The sequence below is a fragment of the Paramormyrops kingsleyae genome, chromosome 18, assembly GCF_048594095.1.
Source record: "Paramormyrops kingsleyae isolate MSU_618 chromosome 18, PKINGS_0.4, whole genome shotgun sequence".
Taxonomy (NCBI): Eukaryota; Metazoa; Chordata; class Actinopteri; order Osteoglossiformes; family Mormyridae; genus Paramormyrops; species Paramormyrops kingsleyae.
This window is the reverse complement of record NC_132814.1, coordinates 10826204-10845042: the sequence shown is the minus strand read 5'-3', so window position 1 is coordinate 10845042 and position 18839 is coordinate 10826204. Positions and strand designations below refer to the sequence as shown.

Sequence of the window (18839 nt, the reverse complement as noted above, 5' to 3'; positions counted from 1 at the left end):
GTCGGAAGACTTTTGTGATGCACTAGCGGTCATTTCAAACGTGAGCTTAATGTTTTTATTGTCGTATTTGGCCTTTTTGGTATTGAAGGTCTTTTTATTTTGCTGATCATGTTTAACATGGCAATATTTCAGTTTTGTAATATGTGAATGCATCAGTTGTTATTATATTATATTGTTGTATTACTGTTGTAAATACGATCTGTAAAGGCCGATTTAAGATTTTCTTTGTTGTGATTGAAATGGCAGTGGGATTTATGCAACTTGGAAAGAAAACACACAGGTAGAAAACTATGTTTTAAACAGTAAAGACTCATTTTATTAAAAAAGGCAGTTTTGCGCAACTTGTAAATAGTATAAAAAAGGAAAATGAATAAATGCATTCAAGACCCGAAAAAAAAGTTTTACCTGGGACAACATCAGATACTCAAGAAAAACAAGTAAGTGTTTAACTATTTAATACCAAGCTAGTCTACTTTGGAATGCGTAATCAGTATTTTTAATGTTGTTTTTATATTGTTGCAGTATTATATATAATATATACAATTTTAAATATCATTCCAAGCTGCATTTATTGTTTTTTTATTATTATTCTAATATGGTTAAAAAATGTATTTTTATCATAGGCTTGTTTTAAAAATCTTAAATTATATAATTCCGTCACACTAAGTATGACCAATCAGAACACAGTAGTGTTAGCTAATTGTTGTTACTCCACTTACATCAAGAGATTCAAGCCACTTTCCAGAGACAACGGCTAAGGTGACCGAGATTCTGGTCGAAAGAGATCATGCCAAAACAATCAGTATGGTAAGACACATATCCTAAGTGTTAGCCTGTACACCACGTTTCTTTGTATGATTTGTATAAATTCAATGCACCCTTTTCAAGCCAAACAGACAGAAGAAGTCTGCTGGAGCCCCCACTTTGGCCACAGAGGAAGGGGGAGTCCCTGGTGCTGTGGCCCCATATCAGGCATCTAAGAACAGAGTGAACATACAGCCCAAGTGCCGGGAAAATCTGAGCAATCTGTCTGCATGTGGCAAGGCGTTATGTGAGAAAAGGACTGACTTCACACGGATCGCACAGCAGGATCTTCAAAATCCAGATATGCAAAGAGTAAAGGAAACTGGATCCACAAATGTAAGTCTGGCTTTGGTTTTAAGAAAATCAGAGTTTACACATCCTGGAATGGCATTTGCTTATAAGGATGCATCACAACATCTACTCAGTGCAAATGCTCTACCTACAAATTCACATTGTGGGAGTTGAAGAACTTTGAATATTGGCTCAATTAGATCTGACAACGAAATATCTTTGTCGAGGCCTGACTCCGTGGCTTATCTCACAAATAAATCCCGTCAAGGAAACAAAATGTTTTTTTGCTCCAGCTTCTGTTGACAGACTTAGGAATAAATTGTCTCATCCCAATAATGGCTATCTGCAGGCACCTGCTCCGGGCAATTCAAGGGACTTCATCCTTTTCAGCCCTACGTGTCTGAGTGTCACTCATGAGAAGAAGGATCCTGAGCAGAAGCGCTCTTCTGGAAACCTCTCGGCCTCGGTGTTAACTCCACCACCTGAGTTCAGTTTGCTCGGCGAGACCCTAGTTGATCCAGGTAAAGAAGTGTCATTGGAATAGGCTTTATGTACTGTGGGTTCATGTTATCTATGCACATGGATATTCTTTATAATCATTATGTTTAGTATTTTTACAGAGTTTTATCTTCTGATTTTTAGGACAGGGCATTCATATGAATGTTCCTCCTGATAAGTCTGATAAGCTGCTTTTGTCCAGCTGGGGTCTCCCAAAACCTGTGCTTGAGAAGTACCAGTGTTTAGGGGTGACTAGGATGTTCGAGTGGCAGGCCGAGTGCCTCACTCTCGGAAAGGTCTTAGAAGGAAAGAATTTGGTGTACTCTGGTAAGTATCTCATTTTCTTTTCTTGCTCTTATATGAATTTATAAACATAAACTTATATTCTTTTCTCTTCTTTATCACAGCTCCTACCAGTGCTGGTAAAACGTTAGTGGCCGAGTTATTAATGTTGAAAAGGCTGCTGGAAAGTAAGAGGAAGGCCCTCTTCATTCTGCCCTTTGTGTCAGTGGCAAAAGAAAAAATGCATTACCTCCAGGTTGGTGCATTTAGTGTTTCTCCAACCCAGTGCAGAAATCGGATGGAGATATTAAGAGTGTCTAAAATGAATAATATCTAGGATTTTCATCATTCACCAGATGTGTTTATGAATTGATTTATATATATATATAAGAGAGTAGTTGTTTGCTTTGTGAAAAGCTGTTTTGTAATGTTTTTGAGTAGAACGTGTTCCAGGAAGCAGGGATCAGAGTAGAAGGCTACATGGGCAATACCTCCCCAGCTAGTGGTTTCTCTGCACTTGACGTTGCTGTGTGCACCATCGAAAAAGCCAACGGACTGATAAACAGGCTGATCGAAGAGAACAAACTAGATCTTCTCGGTAATAATTTTGCTAATTTATTTTTATTGTGTGACATGTATGTTCTCCGTTCCTGGTCAAATGACTTGTTTTTATTTTTTTAAGGAATAATAGTAGTAGATGAGCTACACATGCTCGGGGATTCCGGTCGGGGATATTTGTTGGAGCTGCTGCTCACCAAGATACTCTACATCTCGCAGAAATCATTCGCGAGGTTTGTAGCTGTCATACGGCTCCTGTCCTTGCTACTGTATACACGCTATCCATAAATATTCCTTGGTGTGTTAGGACTCTAGGGTCGTGATCAGAGGGTCGTCTGCTCAAATCCTGTGTCTGGCAGTGTTATTGACCTGTCCTTAATCCCTGCTGCTTCAGGGACGGCTGACTCTGCTCTCTCCCTCATATGTCACTTTGTGTAACAGTGTCTACTAAATAAATAAATGTGATGTGAATTCTTTCGTCCGGGGTTAGGGACTCTCCAGAGGATGCTCCAGTGTTCAGTGAAGGGATCCAGATTGTGGGGATGAGCGCCACTCTGCCCAATCTGGACTTGTTGGCCCGTTGGCTGAATGCAGATTTGTATCACACTGATTATCGACCGGTACCCCTGATGGAACAGCTGAAGATTGGCAATAAGATATATGATGGTTCATTGAATTTGGTCCGGGATTTCAAACCCACTTTGCAAGTGAAGGTGTGAAGGAACAGACACACAAACACAATTAGAATAACAACATATTCTGTGTTGCATGTTCCCATTTACAGTTTTATTTAATATTTTAAGAACAAATTTTTTTTCTGTCATAGGGAGACGACGATCATATTGTCAGCCTGTGTTTTGAAACGATTCAGGATGGCAACTCTGTTCTACTGTTTTGTCCGTCTAAAAACTGGTGTGAAAAGTTGGCTGACAGCATAGCCTGTGAGTTTTTTAATCTGCAGCGCAGAACTGCGCAGGTTACTGAAGGTAATGAGCTTTTTATTCATTCATAGAAATTGTTTATTATACTATGTATTGTGTGTGTGTGTGTGTGTGTTTTTTTTTTTTTTAAATAAGGGTGCTTTAATAAGCACCGTGAATGCTACTGTGTTTATTTTGTGTTTTGGCAACAGGATCTAAAGAGGTACAGCTGAATCCTAATTCCTTGCCGCTGTCCTGGAATCGTGAGGGACTGCAGGATGTGTTGGCCCAGCTTAAACGGTCCCCTGCTGGACTGGACCCGGTACTGCAACGTACTGTTCCATGGAGGGTTGCATTCCACCATGCAGGTAAGCTGTTTCCCACAGTGCAAAACTGGGCTATAAATTATTATTTTGGAGACTATGATTTAATGAAACCCGGGTTTCGATAAAATTCTAGGACTGACATTTGAGGAGCGGGACATTCTGGAGGGCGCTTTCCGGCAGGGCTGCATTAAAATTCTAGCAGCCACCTCTACCTTGTCTTCTGGAGTTAACCTGCCTGCCCGGCGAGTCATTATAAGGACCCCTGTCTTCAACGGTCACCTGCTGGACATCCTCACCTACAAGCAGATGTCAGGGCGAGCCGGACGCAAAGGGGTAGATACAAAGGGTACGTTAGCATGGTGTCTGCTCAGCTCGTCTAGGGGTCTCACAGACTTGCTCCTCGGGTGCTGGGGGGAAGCCGTGAGTGCTGTGTGTTTCTGTAGGGGAGGGGCCTCCTGGTGTGGGTTTAAAGCCTTGAATACTATAATATTCATTTTATTTTATTTATTTAAAAAAATACTGTATGTTTCTGTAGGGGAGAGCCTCCTGGTGTGCAAGGAGTCGGAGCGGCTGAAGGGAATCGGTTTAATTCAGGGCTCCCTGAAACCAATAAGCAGCTGTCTGGTCAAAAAGGAGGGAGAGGGGGTCACCACTAGCATGATCAGAGCTATACTGGAGGTACTGGTGCTCATGGCCGCAACACAGTAACACAGTAAAACATTATGGATTTCTTCTGTTCCCCATTATCTAGTATATGTTTAAAAATCAGTTTAAAGTTTACCTCTGCTGCTTTTGCATGAGTGCTACATGCGTTCTCCGAGACAATCATAATCCTTTTCATCCTTGCTGTTTAAATCACTCCTAGACGGGTTTCTAAGAAATTTATGTTGAACTCCTTATTTGTTTCATAAATACGACATTGTTTATTACAACAAAATCAAATTTCAATATTTGAAAATATTCCAATTCCTCATTCCATGTATTTGTTACATTTCACCTATAGCTCAATTAATTAACTAATTTGATTTGTTAAATTACTCTTTCGAGTAGTTCCTGCAGATACTAGGGTGATTTTAGTAGATGTGTCTAACCTGACACACTTTGACAGGCATCATATTTTTACACCAACATAAGGATGATTTGAACATCATTTTCTTTGCCTAAGACCTTTGCACAGTACTGTAAATATTTGCTTATGTCTTGTTTATGCTATTTTTTTTGTTAGTTTAACAGATACTGATTGTAGTGTTCCTACGTTGACTTCAGATTATTGTTGGGGGAGTGGCCAGCACTCCGGAGGATGTGATGTCATATGCCTCCTGCACCTTGCTGGCCACCAGCCTATGCGCTGAGAATGTGGGCGGGGCAGAGCCAGGAGAGAGCAGTGCGGCAAAGAAGCTACCTGAGTCCCGGGGAGCCATCGAGGCCTGTGTGGATTGGCTGATGGAGAATGAGTTCATTCAGCTACAGGAAGATGGCGACGGAGATCACAAAGGTCTGCTGACTTATGAGGGTCACACTAGCACTGTCCCCAGGTTAAGAACGAGATCTGTTCCCCAAGTCTGTCTTTAAGTCAGATTTGTCAGAAAAATAATACAGTGCATAACAATAATAATAATAATAATAATAGTAGAAGTAGTAATAATACTAATTATTATTGTTATTATAACACAGTAATAATAAAAGTAATTGCATATGGTGCTGTACTGCCGACGAATCACTGAAGCCATGCAATGTTTTCACAAAGTAGTGCATTCATTAGTTATTATGAACCATTGTATTTAACCTAAATTTTTAATAGAAAATGCCAGTGTATTCATAAGTAGGAGTTATCTGTAAGTCGGACGTTCAACATCTGGGGACGGCCTGTTGCTGTTTTTTTCTTTTTTTTAAATTCAATGTCAGAAATCCATAACACTTTTGCCTGTTAATTTGCTTACATCTGTAATGTCCATTTTCATTTTCATTTCTCTTCAGTTAAAAAATTCCGGCCCACTCATCTGGGTGCTGCAACCCTTTCCTCCTCCTTGTCTCCCCCGGAGGCCTTAGGAATATTTGCTGATCTGCAGCGGGCAATGAAGGGCTTTGTCCTTGAAAACGACCTCCATATTCTATACCTGGTAAGAGTGACGGTCGCCGAAGAATTGCCTGTAGTGAAACATACCAATGATAATATTTATTAAACTGCCCTTCTATGTTGTGTTGTTCATGGCACAGATCACCCCAGTATATGCAGAGTGGACGACAATAAACTGGTATCAGTTCTACTGTCTTTGGGAGAGTTTGCCTACTTCAATGAAGCGTGTGGCTGAAATGGTGGGAATCCAGGAGAGCATTCTCGCGCGTTCTGTCGGAGGAAAAATCACGGCCAAAACTGAGAAGCAGCACAGGCAGATGGCTATTCATAAACGGTCATTTTTTATTTTATATTATGCATGGAAGTCAATGGGCATCGCTAAGATTTAAGAGAAAAATTCTGTCTTTATCTGAAGTATGTTTTTTGTACTAGTTGCAGTTTTCTTGCATGATGCTTAATGGTTCTTTGCATTGCTGTCATGTCTTGAAGCAGTCTGTGAATGCGCTTCTGTTTTCCTTTACAGTTTCTTCACCACCCTTGTTCTGTTAGACCTCATCGATGAGATTCCCCTCGGAAACATCGCACGGAAGTACGGATGCAGCAGAGGACAGCTCCAGTCTCTGCAACAGGCAGCATCCTCTTACGCTGGTAGCTTTTCCAAAGTTTCATCAGAATCACAATCGCAATCAGAGTCAGAACTCACTTTCCCAATACGTACGAACGTAACAGAGCTGTTTGTGGCCCAGTGCCAAGCATCAAGTATGGGACAAAAATGACAAGTCACACAGATCGAGCACACAATACTGTGCAAAAAAAACAGGAATACCAATACAAGTGCACACACAGTGCAAAACCTCTTAAGACCATATATTAAACATTAAAATTAGTGCAGGAAGATTTTAGTGCGTACAAAATAATTTGTAGAAAATCCTGGCTTAAAAAATGTTCCTTATTGTTATGTAAACTACTATTAAAATGTTAGTTTTTTTCGCAAATGTAAAGTTAATATCCATCATACAGCATTCTCTTTGCCTATCAAAATGAAATTATAATATGATGACAATTTGTTCTTTTAGGTATAAACTAGAATAATTTTTTCCATACACTGATTTGCTGACAATGTAAATTTATGTGGATATCCCGGTATAATGTCTAAGTGGCGTGTCATATTTAGCCTAAGAAGAAAATAAAAACAACCAGCTAGACATCCATTATTTTATAAATATTATGAATTATAAATTTTATATTATTTTTAATGAAATAACTTATCATTACTGGCCAGCTTTTCACTATGGAGGGATGTGCATCTTTACAGGTATGGTGACCGTTTTCTGCAACCGGCTTGGGTGGCACAACTTGGAGATTCTTCTCTCGCAGTTCCAGAGCCGCCTGAGCTTTGGTGTGCAGAGAGAGCTGTGCGACTTGGTGAGGATATCGCTGCTGAATGCACAGCGTGCTCGAGTGCTCTATAGCGCTGGCTTTGTCACCGTGTCCGAGATAGCCAGGGCTAGCGCTGCTGATGTGGAAAAGGCCCTGAGGAAGACCGTCCCATTTAAAAGGTTTGATTTCAGAGGAAATTATTATTTGTCTGTAAACTGTAAGAACTAGCGTGGGTTCAGTATTGCACAGAGCTGCCAAGTCTCACACATTTCAGGGGAGTCTTGTGTATTTACAGTGATTCTCCCGCATTCATCTCGGTTAAACTTTAAATAATCGGCTGAAAAATCAACCGGTTTGAAAGAAAAATCGTCAAAAGTAGGAAATATTTGGAAATTTCAGAAGCAGCAACCTGGCAACTCCCCTAAAAAATTAGCCAGTCTTCCAGCAAACTAGCACAACACTTTTGGCAGGTCTGATTGCACATCGTGGTTGTCTGGACTTGTCACATGCACAGAGATTGTGTTGTGTATATTTGTGCCTCTTTCTTGACCTCAGTGATGCTAAACATTGTGCTTCCTCTCTGTGCACAGCTCTCGACAAGCGGTGGATGAAAGCGAGCAGGACGTGCAAGAGCGTAGAGCCACTCGCTGCGTTTGGGTCAGTGGAAAAAGGGGCCTGACTGAGACAGAGGCAGCGCTGGAGATAGTGGCTGAGGCCAGATTGCTTCTCCAGCAGGACCTGGCCCGTCTCGGGGTGCACTGGAGCCCTGACTCGTGTTCAAAAGATGTCGAGCAAACACCTTCATCTGAGGAGTCATGTGACAGGAGGCAGGACATTCCTGCCCGTGTGGGCACACGTCAAGAAGGGAATGGGTCACTAAAAAAGGAAAATACAACGATGGATTACGTGAAAGATTCTGTCACATCTGCTCCATTAAATTCAGCATTAGGAAATGCAGATCCCATGGACCAGGGGCTCAGTGATCCACATATGCAGTCTAATGCTTTGGTGAAAGTCCTGAAATCCATAAAAGCAAACAGAATTGATGCTAAAGATGAAGTAACTGACGGTCGACCAAAAGTCCCACCTTGTCCTGACTCAAGTCATAACTTAAGGAAAGACGGAGCTGCTGATGTGCGAAGTGTCACACCCAGTAAGCTTGCTGTAGGTCACGTATCCAAACGTAGAAAGATGGAGAGGCACGCAGCAGAAACCCCAGGACGCGGTAAGGTCGCCGATCTCCCTGCCATCCTTCCTCAAGGTTCTACGACCAGCTATAAGAACGAGGACTTCTTGCCAGCTTCTCCTGAAAAGAATCCTGAGAAGAATCAGTCACCATCCCCTGAACATACAGATCTGAAAATGCTTTGCTCGCTACAGGATCCTCACCAAGATGATAGAGATGAGGAAGCAAGTCGGTTATTGACTTCTAATGGAATGCTCAAGCGGAAACGTCTCGGAGGAATGGATGGCCGGCCTGCTTTGCTGGAGTCACACAAAAATGTCTCTGTTGTCAGTGGGAAAAAATGTAGGCAAAAACTGAAACATTGTAATAGTAAAATTGACTGCAATTCAACACTGTATGAAAGAGCAAATGGAGAAGATACAGGGGTTATTGGAAACAATGCCGGAACTCTAACATTGAGTGAGAAAAATTATGATGTGTCTTTAGAAGCTGAAGAGAAATGTCAGTCCCCTGACCTTTATAGAGACGATGCGAATGACTTTGGGGACAGTTTTGAGCTGGACACACAGATGGAGCGAATATTAATTCAGCAAGATCCCTATTTCAACATCAAGAATACGCAATTGGCAGGAAATGATCATCCTCACGCTCGGGACTTGAGAGAAAATCTCTCTGGTTGTGAACATTTAAAGTCCACTGGGAATATAGCCAGTGCAACAGCAGTGCTTCCCAAATGCAGCTCGAAAAATGATCCCCAACAGTGTAACTCAGCCAGTGACGCTCTACCCAGATATAACATCTCCATGACTGACAGCCAAATGGAAAATATTCTTAATTACAGTGGGCTGTCTTCCAATGACTTAGTGGAAGAATCTGATGCCATTAAATTTAGCATATGTTTAGATGAAAACCGTGAATCCGAGAGAAATCGTCCGTCTTCGAAAAGTGAGGATAGCTTCAACGGAAGCAGCAGCTTCCTTTTTGATAGCTTGTATGACAGTTTGGTGCTAGATGGCCTGGTTGAGGAAGAACAGGCAAAGGACTGCATTGGGGGAATTGCTGATAATTTGTTTGAACAAAAGCAACAGAGTCAAGAAATGCCCTCGGATAACCAAGAGGCTATTCAATGGGGTGAATCGTCATTCAATTTATCTGAATGGGGGGATTCCCTGCAGACTGGGGAGCTGTATCTCGACAAATTGAACAATGTATTCAAATGCAGTGAACAGTCAATAACCGTGCGAGCCAAAGCAGTGCCGGATTTCAGAAATGATGGGGTGATGGAGTCAGATGCCTTAAGAGATCGGTCTTTGTTGCATCCCACGTTTAGTTTAAGTCCAGGAATGCAGGATATTTTTGATAAATGGACCAGTATGACGGATCAATGTGTAGCTTCACAAGAGGCAAATGGTGAAAAGGGCTGTGAAGCCACTGAACAAAGCGTTGAAAGGGCAGCTCAGGCAAAGGATTCTAACGTAGAAACGGATATTATAAGTGGGACCCCGTGTGAATTACCACTTGGCCACATCAAGACAAGGGTCTGCCAATCTCCATTTGAAAAGGAGACACCAAAAGGTTCCTCAAGACGTCAGGTTGCTCGTATCCATCCTACGTCGAGTAGGGAACCTGTTATTCCCCGAGTAGAACTGAACTCATCCACTGCCCAATTGCCACTGGTCCTACATTCTAAGGTTCAGCAAGTCCCCCAAAGAGATCCGGGCTCCGATGCAGATTTAGAACCTGACACGTCTCTCATCAACAGGAGTTTTTCCCTGCAGCTTTCCCAGGATGCATCACTTCAGGAATGCATTCCAAGCAGCATGGAGTCCTTCTCTATCATTGATGTGACCAGTAACCTCAGCCTCTTCAAGACCTTCATTAAAGAGTGGAAAACAAAGAGCAGGTTTTCAGTTGCCGTTGCATGTGAGAAGAGAGGGCACATGTTGTCACCTAGTTCTACTATAGGTGGAAAGATGAAAAAAGGCAAGATTATCATGTTTACAGAAATTCATATCTGATGTCTTTATATTTTTCTTAAATTTAGATTTTTTTAATGTTAAGTGCATTTTATGGATGTATAATATTTTCTCTTATAGAGACACCTATTCAGAAAAACATTACGAGAAATGAATTTCCTGTTAAAGGAAATGAAAGTCTGGCTGTTATTGGAATATCTGTGTGTTGGGGTGGAAAAGATGCATATTACATCTCACTACAAGAGGAGCAGGCAAATACAGGCATGTCAGAAAGTTTCACTTGTAGTAATTAATTTCCAGTAGTTTTGTGTGTACTTATTTTGTTTTGCATGTTTGTTTTTTTCTGGAACAGGTATCAGTGCAAGTTTGGCCCCTCCCCCCGTGGATGAGAATTTGGCCATTAGAGAAAGACTAGAGCAGGTTCAGGCATGTCTAAAACGAAGTAACCAGGCAGATGATGCGATTATTACATACAACTTTATTGCGCTTTATAAGACACTGCTTCTTGCCTGTGGGTTATCGTTTGAGGGCAACTTTGAAGATCCCAAGGTGAGAGAGACGTTGATTCTCAAAGAACCACACAAATTTCGCCTGAACCCAAAGCCCATTTTCATTTTAAAATGGCACTCACGACCATCCTTCTGTCATACTCCATGAACAATCGTCCTACAGCCCTGTCTGTGGTCCTCTACCTAAAAGTTGTTGGAAATATTATTCGAAAACCATAAGCGGTGACTTTGTGTTTTCCTTCCAACACGATGCAATGTGTAGGTTGCTTGCTGGCTCATGGACCCTAATTCTAAGGAACGCACCCTTCACAACATGGTCACTCACTTCAGCCCACAGGAGCTCCTGCTTCTGGACGGCATCAGCCCAGGCCTGGGGGTGCAGAGTCTGGGAATGTGTGCAGACAGCAGCCACTCGGGGCGCTACAGAGCGGCCATCGAGTCTGTGCTTGTGTACGACATCATGACCCAGCTCTGTGCCCTCCTTGAAAAAGAGAACCTGCTAGGTAGCAACTTTGTCTTTTTGTGCATTTCACATGTTCTGCAGAAAGGGGTACAACTGGGTTGAGGTTCTTTACTTGTTTATAACTATCAATAGACAATAAGAGAAGTTATAGATAGCTGGTAGTATAGTTGTCAATGAAATGTGACTCGACAATCTTAAGCTTTAAGGTGATCAACCTTAGCTACTTCGATGGTTTATGGTTCTGTTTTAGATCACACTGAATAGCAATATCTGCTAAGAGAATATGTCGTGGTAAAATATAAATGATATAGAAAAATGTTTTGCTGTAGTAAGCAAAAATTTTTAGCTCAACGTTTATAGCGCACCACAGTCGTACACACTGAAAGAGATTCCGAAAACGGATTTGCCGCCTAAATGGTGGGGGTGCCTGTTCTTTTTCCTTACTCGGGGGGTCTTCAGTAGGTCACGGGTGCTGTGAATGTCTTTGATAGGTATCTTCCGTTCGGTGGAGATGCCCACACAGTACTGCCTTGTGCTGCTTGAGCTGAATGGCCTTGGCTTCAGCACTTCGGAGTGCGATACGCAGAGACACGTGATGCAAGCCAAGCTCAGCACTCTGGAATCGCAGGCCTACCAGCTAGCTGGGCACAGGATCTCGCTCACCAACCCTGAAGACATCGCTGAGGTTAGCAAGCACCATATAACTGTAGCTTAGACGTGGAATTTAACTAAGTGGTATTAAACTTTGCAGTAAGCAGCTAATTTATTTTCACAGTTACTCTGCTCATGTTTTCTAAGTTTTATGTTAAAAAAAGTTTGTTTTTTTTGCACGTTTCCATCAGGTTTTGTTTTTGGAATTAAAGCTTCCACCAAATGGAGACCTGAATATGCAGAAGAATAAGAAAACCTTGGGCTACAACAGGCGTGCGACTATGGGGAAGAGGGGTAGATTAACCAAGGAGTTCAGTACCACAAAGGTAATGACTGTCTAAGGAGTCCACTTGCAGAGTCTCGTTTCAGCAAAACGAGGGTTTATTGAACAGCAAAAATTATGTAATGTAATAAAATGTAGAAATACACTGGATACTGAATGGCAGCTGAAATACAAATTAAGTGCAGTTCTTTATCCCCTTTATACACCCAAAGACACCCCCCAAAAAGTACTGTATCTAGATGTCAGTGAATTTGCATGTAAACGGTGACAACTGGAGTTTGAGTATCCAGAGGCAGGGAAGACCCAGGACAGGATGGAGACGTCCCGCGAGAGCGAATGCTGAGGCAGGGACGAGGCAGGGCAGGATGGAGACTTCCCGCGAGAGCGAATGCTGAGGCAGAGACGAGGCAGGACAGGATGGAGACTTCCCGCGAGAGCGAATGCTGAGGCAGAGACGAGGCAGGACAGGATGGAGACGTCCCACGAGAGCGAATGCTGAGGCAGGGACGAGGCAGGGACGAGGCAGGACAGGATGGAGACATCCCGCGAGAGCGAATGCTGAGGCAGGACAGGACGGAGATTTCTCACGAGAGCGAATGCTGAGGCATGGACGAGGTAGCATGCCATTCAAGAGGCAGTGATTTAGGGGCAGGGTGGGGCTCAGGGTGGGCTAAGCCTCTGTGCCTGGATTCAGAAGGCTGCCGGTTCAAGCTCAGCCTCGGCACATCTGCAGGTCTGTGAGCAAGGCCCTTACCCCCCCCCAGCTGCAGTAGGTGGCTGCCATTTGCAGTCAGCTTGTTCTCACCTACAGAGAGCAAGGTGGGGGAGGCGTAAGGGTAATTTACCCAACCGGGATCAATAAATTATTATGTTTGTTATTTTGAGGTATATACACTAAAGCCATCGTTCTGCGCAATATATAAAACTGAAGCTGCCATGGGGTTTCCAATTTCCAGAGATACCAAAATATTATTTTATAAAGTACATTAGGTGCAGAAATAGCCATAATAAATGTTATGTTTTTGTCCTTTTGTTGATGTTTCTAACCTTATATGCTATTTTGGGATGACAATGTTCCAGAACTACAGATGTATTTTAAGATTTTTAAATGCGTTTTCTGCAAAAACTAACAAGAATTATATTATATTATGCTCATGATCACTGGGCTTCTCAGAAATATCATTTATCTGCAAAATTCACTAACTTAATATTTTTCCCATTTATCCAGTCTCTTTTCCTGGCCCTATTTGAAGCAGCATGTTTCAATAGCAACTGACCACAGTGATAAATAATACTCATAATGAATGCATACCATTTTTATGGTGTGTTCTTTGGAGAATTAATACAAAGTTTATTTTACACACGGATTATTTCTTTCTTTTGGACTAAAATAGCTTAACTAAATCACTAGCATTTTTGAATGCCTTCTAACAGCTGTTTTGCACACACACAGAACTTTTAATTTTCTTTGTCATCTATATTCATATCATCAAAGTATTTCAAGTGGAAATTCCATTTGAAAATTGATGCTTAAATCTTCCTTTGAAAATTTACAGGGCCAAACCATAAGCTCTAAATCAATGCATATAATGACTGTGATTTGGGATAGTATTTTTCCTTAACCTCAAAAACTGATGGAATTTCCTTTCAAAGGGTTAGAATAATATGACTTATACTCTGCTTTTATGTTTTATTGTCTTATGTCTCAAATGTACATTATAAGAACTTGGAGATCCGTATAAATAAGTATCAGGATTCACTTTATTAGTCAGGTATTCCTGTATGTACCAATTTGTCCTGGCAGTATTAATGCATACATTCACAAACAACATAGAACATAACAAAAATAATCAAAACAGATTTAAGTATGAGAAAAAGTGCATATCAGTACATATTACAATCAGTAAAAAAAAAATCATTGTAAGCAGTTTGCCTGTATTCAAAAATATAATGCTTTATAAGGCACAGAAATTATCTTTCAGAAATATTTAGTTGACCATCCATGCAGTGCCTGGTGCAAGGTTTGGCAGTCTCTCTTACAGCAGTCATTTAGCAATTAATTGTTAACTTTCCCTTTTTTCCTTCAGAATGTTTTGGAGAAGCTGAGATCTCTCCACCCTCTGCCTGGTGTGATTCTTGAGTGGAGAAGAATCACAAACGCTTTAAGTAAAGTGGTCTTTCCCTTGCAAAGACAGAAACGCTGGCACGATGCTCTGGAAATGGACAGAATATATCCCATCTCTCAGACTCACACAGCTACAGGTATAATCACAACATTCTTAAAAGTCTCGTTAACAGTAAATAAACAGTAAAACTCTCTAGTCAGAATGCAAAATGATTATTATAATTGTTTCACCACCGCAGGCAGAGTGAGCTTTGTTGAGCCCAATATTCAGAATGTGCCAAAGGATTTTGAAATTCAGATCCCAGCCATTGCAGCGGACATTGCTCCACCTCAGTGCAGTACAATGGCAGAAATGTCACGGTAAACCTACAAGCTGAAGCCGCAAAAGAAATGCAGGGATATATACCCATATATACTCGTATCTAACAAAATCTTTCATCTTGTGCTCTCTTAAAGGAGTAGAGGGTCAGAATTTTCTCACCAGTCAGTGGTGCCCCCAGCCAAAGCTGGTGAAGGGGAGATGCCCTTTTCCGTCAGCATGCGGCACGCCTTCGTGCCCTTTATGGGTAAGTTAGGGTACCGTGGCAGAGCGTCAGGCTGCCTCGCAGCAGCCAGGATGCAGAACAAGGGTTTTTTGAACAATGAGGATGACAAAAGGACATGCGAACAAGACCAAATGCCTCCTACATGCAGCTGATCAGATGCTGTTCCTGGTGGTTGATTTGTGCTGCTGATCATCGTTTTTAAGGCTCTAGATTTAGTCATGACTTAAACTGTGTGTCACAGACTGCCTAAAACTGTCTGAAGTAGTGGTTCACCGACTCAGGGTAAGCCCTAGTTGTGTACCACCATAATGACCGACGTTTACTTACACTGATACCTTCATGTACCATACGAGGAAAAACAATAGCGGTCTGTTTTTTTTTCTTCTGCTTAGGCTAGAAGGCTTAACTGAAAGCTACATCATTAATCTTGATCTTGCTTTGTGTGTGTAGACTAAAAGCCTACCTCACTGACAGACTGTTAGATGTTGACAATGGGTTACTTGTCTGATATTGTTGATTACTGATAATATCCTAACCTTTTCGCAATGAGCTGGCATCCTGTCCTGGGGACTCCCCTGCCTTGTGCCCTATGCTTCCTGGAATAAGCTTACTGTGACCCAGAGCTGGATAAGCAGGTGGAACAGATGCAGTGGTATGCAATAATTAGTTATCGCTGTGTTTTAGGCGGGCTGATCTTGGCTGCTGACTACTCGCAGCTGGAGCTGCGCATTTTGGCTCATCTTTCCCGCGACCGACGCCTCATCCAGGTATTAAACAGTGGAGCGGATGTCTTCAAAAGCATTGCTGCCGAGTGGAAAATGATAGACCCAGAATGTGTCACCGATACCCTTCGACAACAAGCAAAGCAGGCGAGTTCCCCAGAATCATCTTCTTTTTGTGTATCCTTAAAGAAACACTAACTGTCTGTCTTTTTTTTTTTTTTCCCTCCATAGATTTGTTACGGAATAATCTATGGCATGGGAGCAAAATCACTGGGAGAACAAATGGACATCAATGAAAATGATGCTGCTTGTTACATAGAATCATTCAAGTCCAGATACACAGGTAAACTGGGCATTCGGCATAACTGAAAAACTTGTAACTTTTTAATTTATTTATTTGACCTTTTTAATTTTTCCATGGGATGGTCCAAATTCTGATTTTCAAAAGTTAGTACAGGTAAGGCCTAACAGGTAAGGCCTAACAGGTAAGGCCTAACAGGTAAGGCCTAATGGCGACATCAAACACGCGGCTATACTGAAATCTCAATTTTCCTACTTAAGGAATACAGGCCTTCTTGCGAAACACTGTGAAGAACTGCGAGAAAAACGGCTACATTCAGACGATACTTGGCAGGAAGAGATTTCTGCCAGCAATAAAAGACTCAAATGTGTACCTTAGGTCTCATGTAAGTATTTACGCCAAATAACTAAACCTGAAAATAGGTTTTGTGTCCGAAGCTTTTTGTTGGAGGCACGCTTTCTTCTCTTTGTAGGCGGAGCGACAGGCGGTCAACACCACGGTTCAGGGCTCTGCTGCTGACATTGTGAAGTCAGCCACTGTAAACATACAGCGCCATCTGGAGGGGACCTTTCGCAGTGCGCCGAGGTCACACCAGCACGCACCAAAAAGAGGTGACAGGGAGCTAAGTCTGCTATTTCGGTTATGTGTGTGTCAGTAATGTATCAACCTCGCATATGTTTTCCTCACCTTTCTAGATAAGATTTATTAGCCTTTATCAGTCCCACAGGTGGGAAATTTACATTTTACAGCAGTGAAATGGACAGTGCAACAGACATAAGTAGAATGCAGAAAAGTCCTTAAGCAACAGCAGTAATATTAAGCAATAGAAAACAAGAAAAAAATACAATATATACAATACTTTAGTCAAATATGCAGAAAAATAAAGAGTGAATGTAATGTAGATTGGAAAATAAATATGTATATACCCATGTCACTTCAGTTGCTTGAGTCTTGTCATGTTCCAGGCAGCAGACAAGGCCGAGCTCCGCCTACACCCTATCGGGGGGGCTTCTTCATCCTGCAGCTGCACGATGAGCTCATCTACGAGGTTTCGGAAGAGGATGTCATTCAGGTACACTGGCACACACCAAGAAATAGTTTGTGTTCTGCTTTATTCGTGAATATGGAAAATCCACCCGAATATGAAAATGTGACTCTGTGGGTTATGAGTTTGTTCTGTTTTAAAGCCTGTGGTGGATAGAGTGATTTCACCATTGGGCCCTTGCGCAAGGGCCAAAACATTCTCAATGTCCCATTGGATAAAACTCTGCTAATATATGCAATGTAAATATATAAAGTGTATCTGAAGCTAAAACTAGGCTTGTTGTATATTCCCTGCATGAGTTTTGGGTGCCACTTTACAATAAGGCTACCCATATAAGGAGTTTATGAATGGTTTATTATCTGGTTATTAATTAGGTTGCAACACTTTGTAAATTATTAATAGACAATTTTAAACAAGTTATAACACAGTTTTCTTTTTATTAATGACTTACTACCATTTACAAGTGACAAAAGGGAACGTTATTGTACAGAGGTAAGTTTTATTACTGTAAGGGGTTTTGTGTATTGAAAGGTTTTTCTTTTCTGCTTCAGGTAGCTCAGATTGTGAAGAAGGAAATGGAATCGGTAATGAAACTGTACGTAAAACTACATGTCAAGGTTAAAGTAGGTCCAAGCTGGGGAAATCTTCAGGATCTGGATATCTAGAACATATTTATTTTTACAGAGACTCACTCAATGTATTTACTATTTATAAAAACATATGTAGTTTTTAAAATTTTTATTTTCATGAACTATGAAAAATATGATACTAAGTTTTCATAAAATACTACCTCTGTCATGAACTGAAACTGAAAATGTTTCAAAATTGACCTTATATGCAAGAAATAGTACTGAATTTTAAAAATATATTTGAAATACATTAAAACGTATTACTGTTGATTTTATTATTGATACTTTACTGGCATCGATTACCAAACAGCTGATTGGGCCCTTGATGAAGTGGGTGAAATGATGGTATTTATTGATTTCAGAAAGAAATTTGTTCGCATACAGCAGTGAAATAACATTAAGTGCATAGATACATATTCTCAAGACAAAGTGCAAAGACTATACACCTTGTGAAAACAGAATTGTGTAGGATGAATAAATACAGAAGTACGTTATGACTGGAGGTAGGGCTGGGCGATATATCGATAAAATATTGAATCATGATTATGAACATTCATACCCTCTTCAATTTGAATATCGTATCGTGGTACAGTTGAAACCTTTTTCTTGCATAATTAATGTTTATTCTTTTTGGAGATGGCCTCCTGAATGTAAGCGGTGAACTGTCATTGAACTTCTGTACAAAATACAGAATATCTGTAACATGTACAGAACCACTCTAGAACACTATGGGCCATAAGGTGGCTGCGTACTTCAAACAAAATCAACGGAATCGTTGCCGTTTTAGCAATATGACGTTGTATGAGCGGAGATCACCGTTTCGGCATACTGCCCGTGTACGGTCCTCCGAGGCTTTTTCATTTGCCCAGATCCCACACACTGTTCACAATTAGCTGACATAATGTGACACTGCAGGGTTGGTCAGCAAGAGTAGTTATGCGGTTACCAGCTGCATGTCTGTGCCGTTGTTAGACAGAGAGATACTGCAGGTTAGGCTAATAATGGCTGCTAATGAAGTGAGCAACTTCCATTTTAAAAGAGCAGTTATCTCCGTTAAAATGACTCACAAACTCACTATAATAATTTTACTTTTTGTTTGTGGGACTGCTGCGCTGAGAACATTGTGCCCTCTAGTGTTGTGGCATGACATGGAACAAACAAAGGAGTGTCATTCTAAATATGCTACAGATTATCCTCGACGACGTGTTTCATTCATTCATTTTCTCTGGACGTCATTTGAAGTGTGGCACCACCTTAAAGGTCAATGA

General features: G+C 41.3%; 1 protein-coding gene across 3 annotated transcripts; it reads left to right on the top strand.

Moving 5' to 3' along the window:
- Positions 1-23: 23 nt before the first annotated feature.
- polq (polymerase (DNA directed), theta) lies at positions 24-17839 on the top strand. Of its 3 annotated transcripts, XM_023800644.2 has the most exons (33): positions 24-437; positions 726-807; positions 889-1140; positions 1445-1616; positions 1738-1920; positions 2001-2131; positions 2317-2473; positions 2558-2666; positions 2924-3146; positions 3260-3419; positions 3566-3721; positions 3813-4025; positions 4215-4357; positions 4946-5174; positions 5657-5799; positions 5897-6090; positions 6280-6404; positions 7072-7315; positions 7727-10305; positions 10419-10559; positions 10651-10847; positions 11070-11310; positions 11762-11955; positions 12113-12247; positions 14292-14466; positions 14569-14689; positions 14786-14895; positions 15559-15743; positions 15828-15939; positions 16158-16282; positions 16370-16508; positions 16863-16969; positions 17494-17839. In XM_023800644.2, the coding sequence occupies exons 1-33, from the start codon at positions 367-369 to the stop codon at positions 17605-17607; spliced, it is 7662 nt and encodes a 2553-aa protein (XP_023656412.2). In that variant the 5' UTR covers positions 24-366; the 3' UTR covers positions 17608-17839. The 3 variants fall into 3 exon arrangements, 2 of the variants coding, with proteins under 2 accessions (XP_023656412.2, XP_023656414.2); XR_011983557.1 differs by lacking the exons at positions 14569-14689; positions 14786-14895; positions 15559-15743; ... (3 more) ...; positions 16863-16969; positions 17494-17839 and adding exons at positions 12495-12559; positions 12727-12819 and having other exon boundaries at positions 14292-14429; XM_023800646.2 differs by lacking the exons at positions 14292-14466; positions 14569-14689; positions 14786-14895; ... (4 more) ...; positions 16863-16969; positions 17494-17839 and adding an exon at positions 12495-12715.
- Positions 17840-18839: the final 1000 nt, after the last annotated feature.

Excerpts from the sequence above, each read along its gene's own strand:
- polq (XM_023800644.2), top strand. The coding sequence starts at position 367 with ATGAATAAATGCATTCAAGACCCGAAAAAAAAGTTTTACCTGGGACAA. Across the intron at positions 5,175-5,656 it reads TGGCGACGGAGATCACAAAG|TTAAAAAATTCCGGCCCACT; the intron begins GTCTGCTGACTT and ends ATTTCTCTTCAG. Across the intron at positions 6,405-7,071 it reads GGCAGCATCCTCTTACGCTG|GTATGGTGACCGTTTTCTGC; the intron begins GTAGCTTTTCCA and ends GCATCTTTACAG.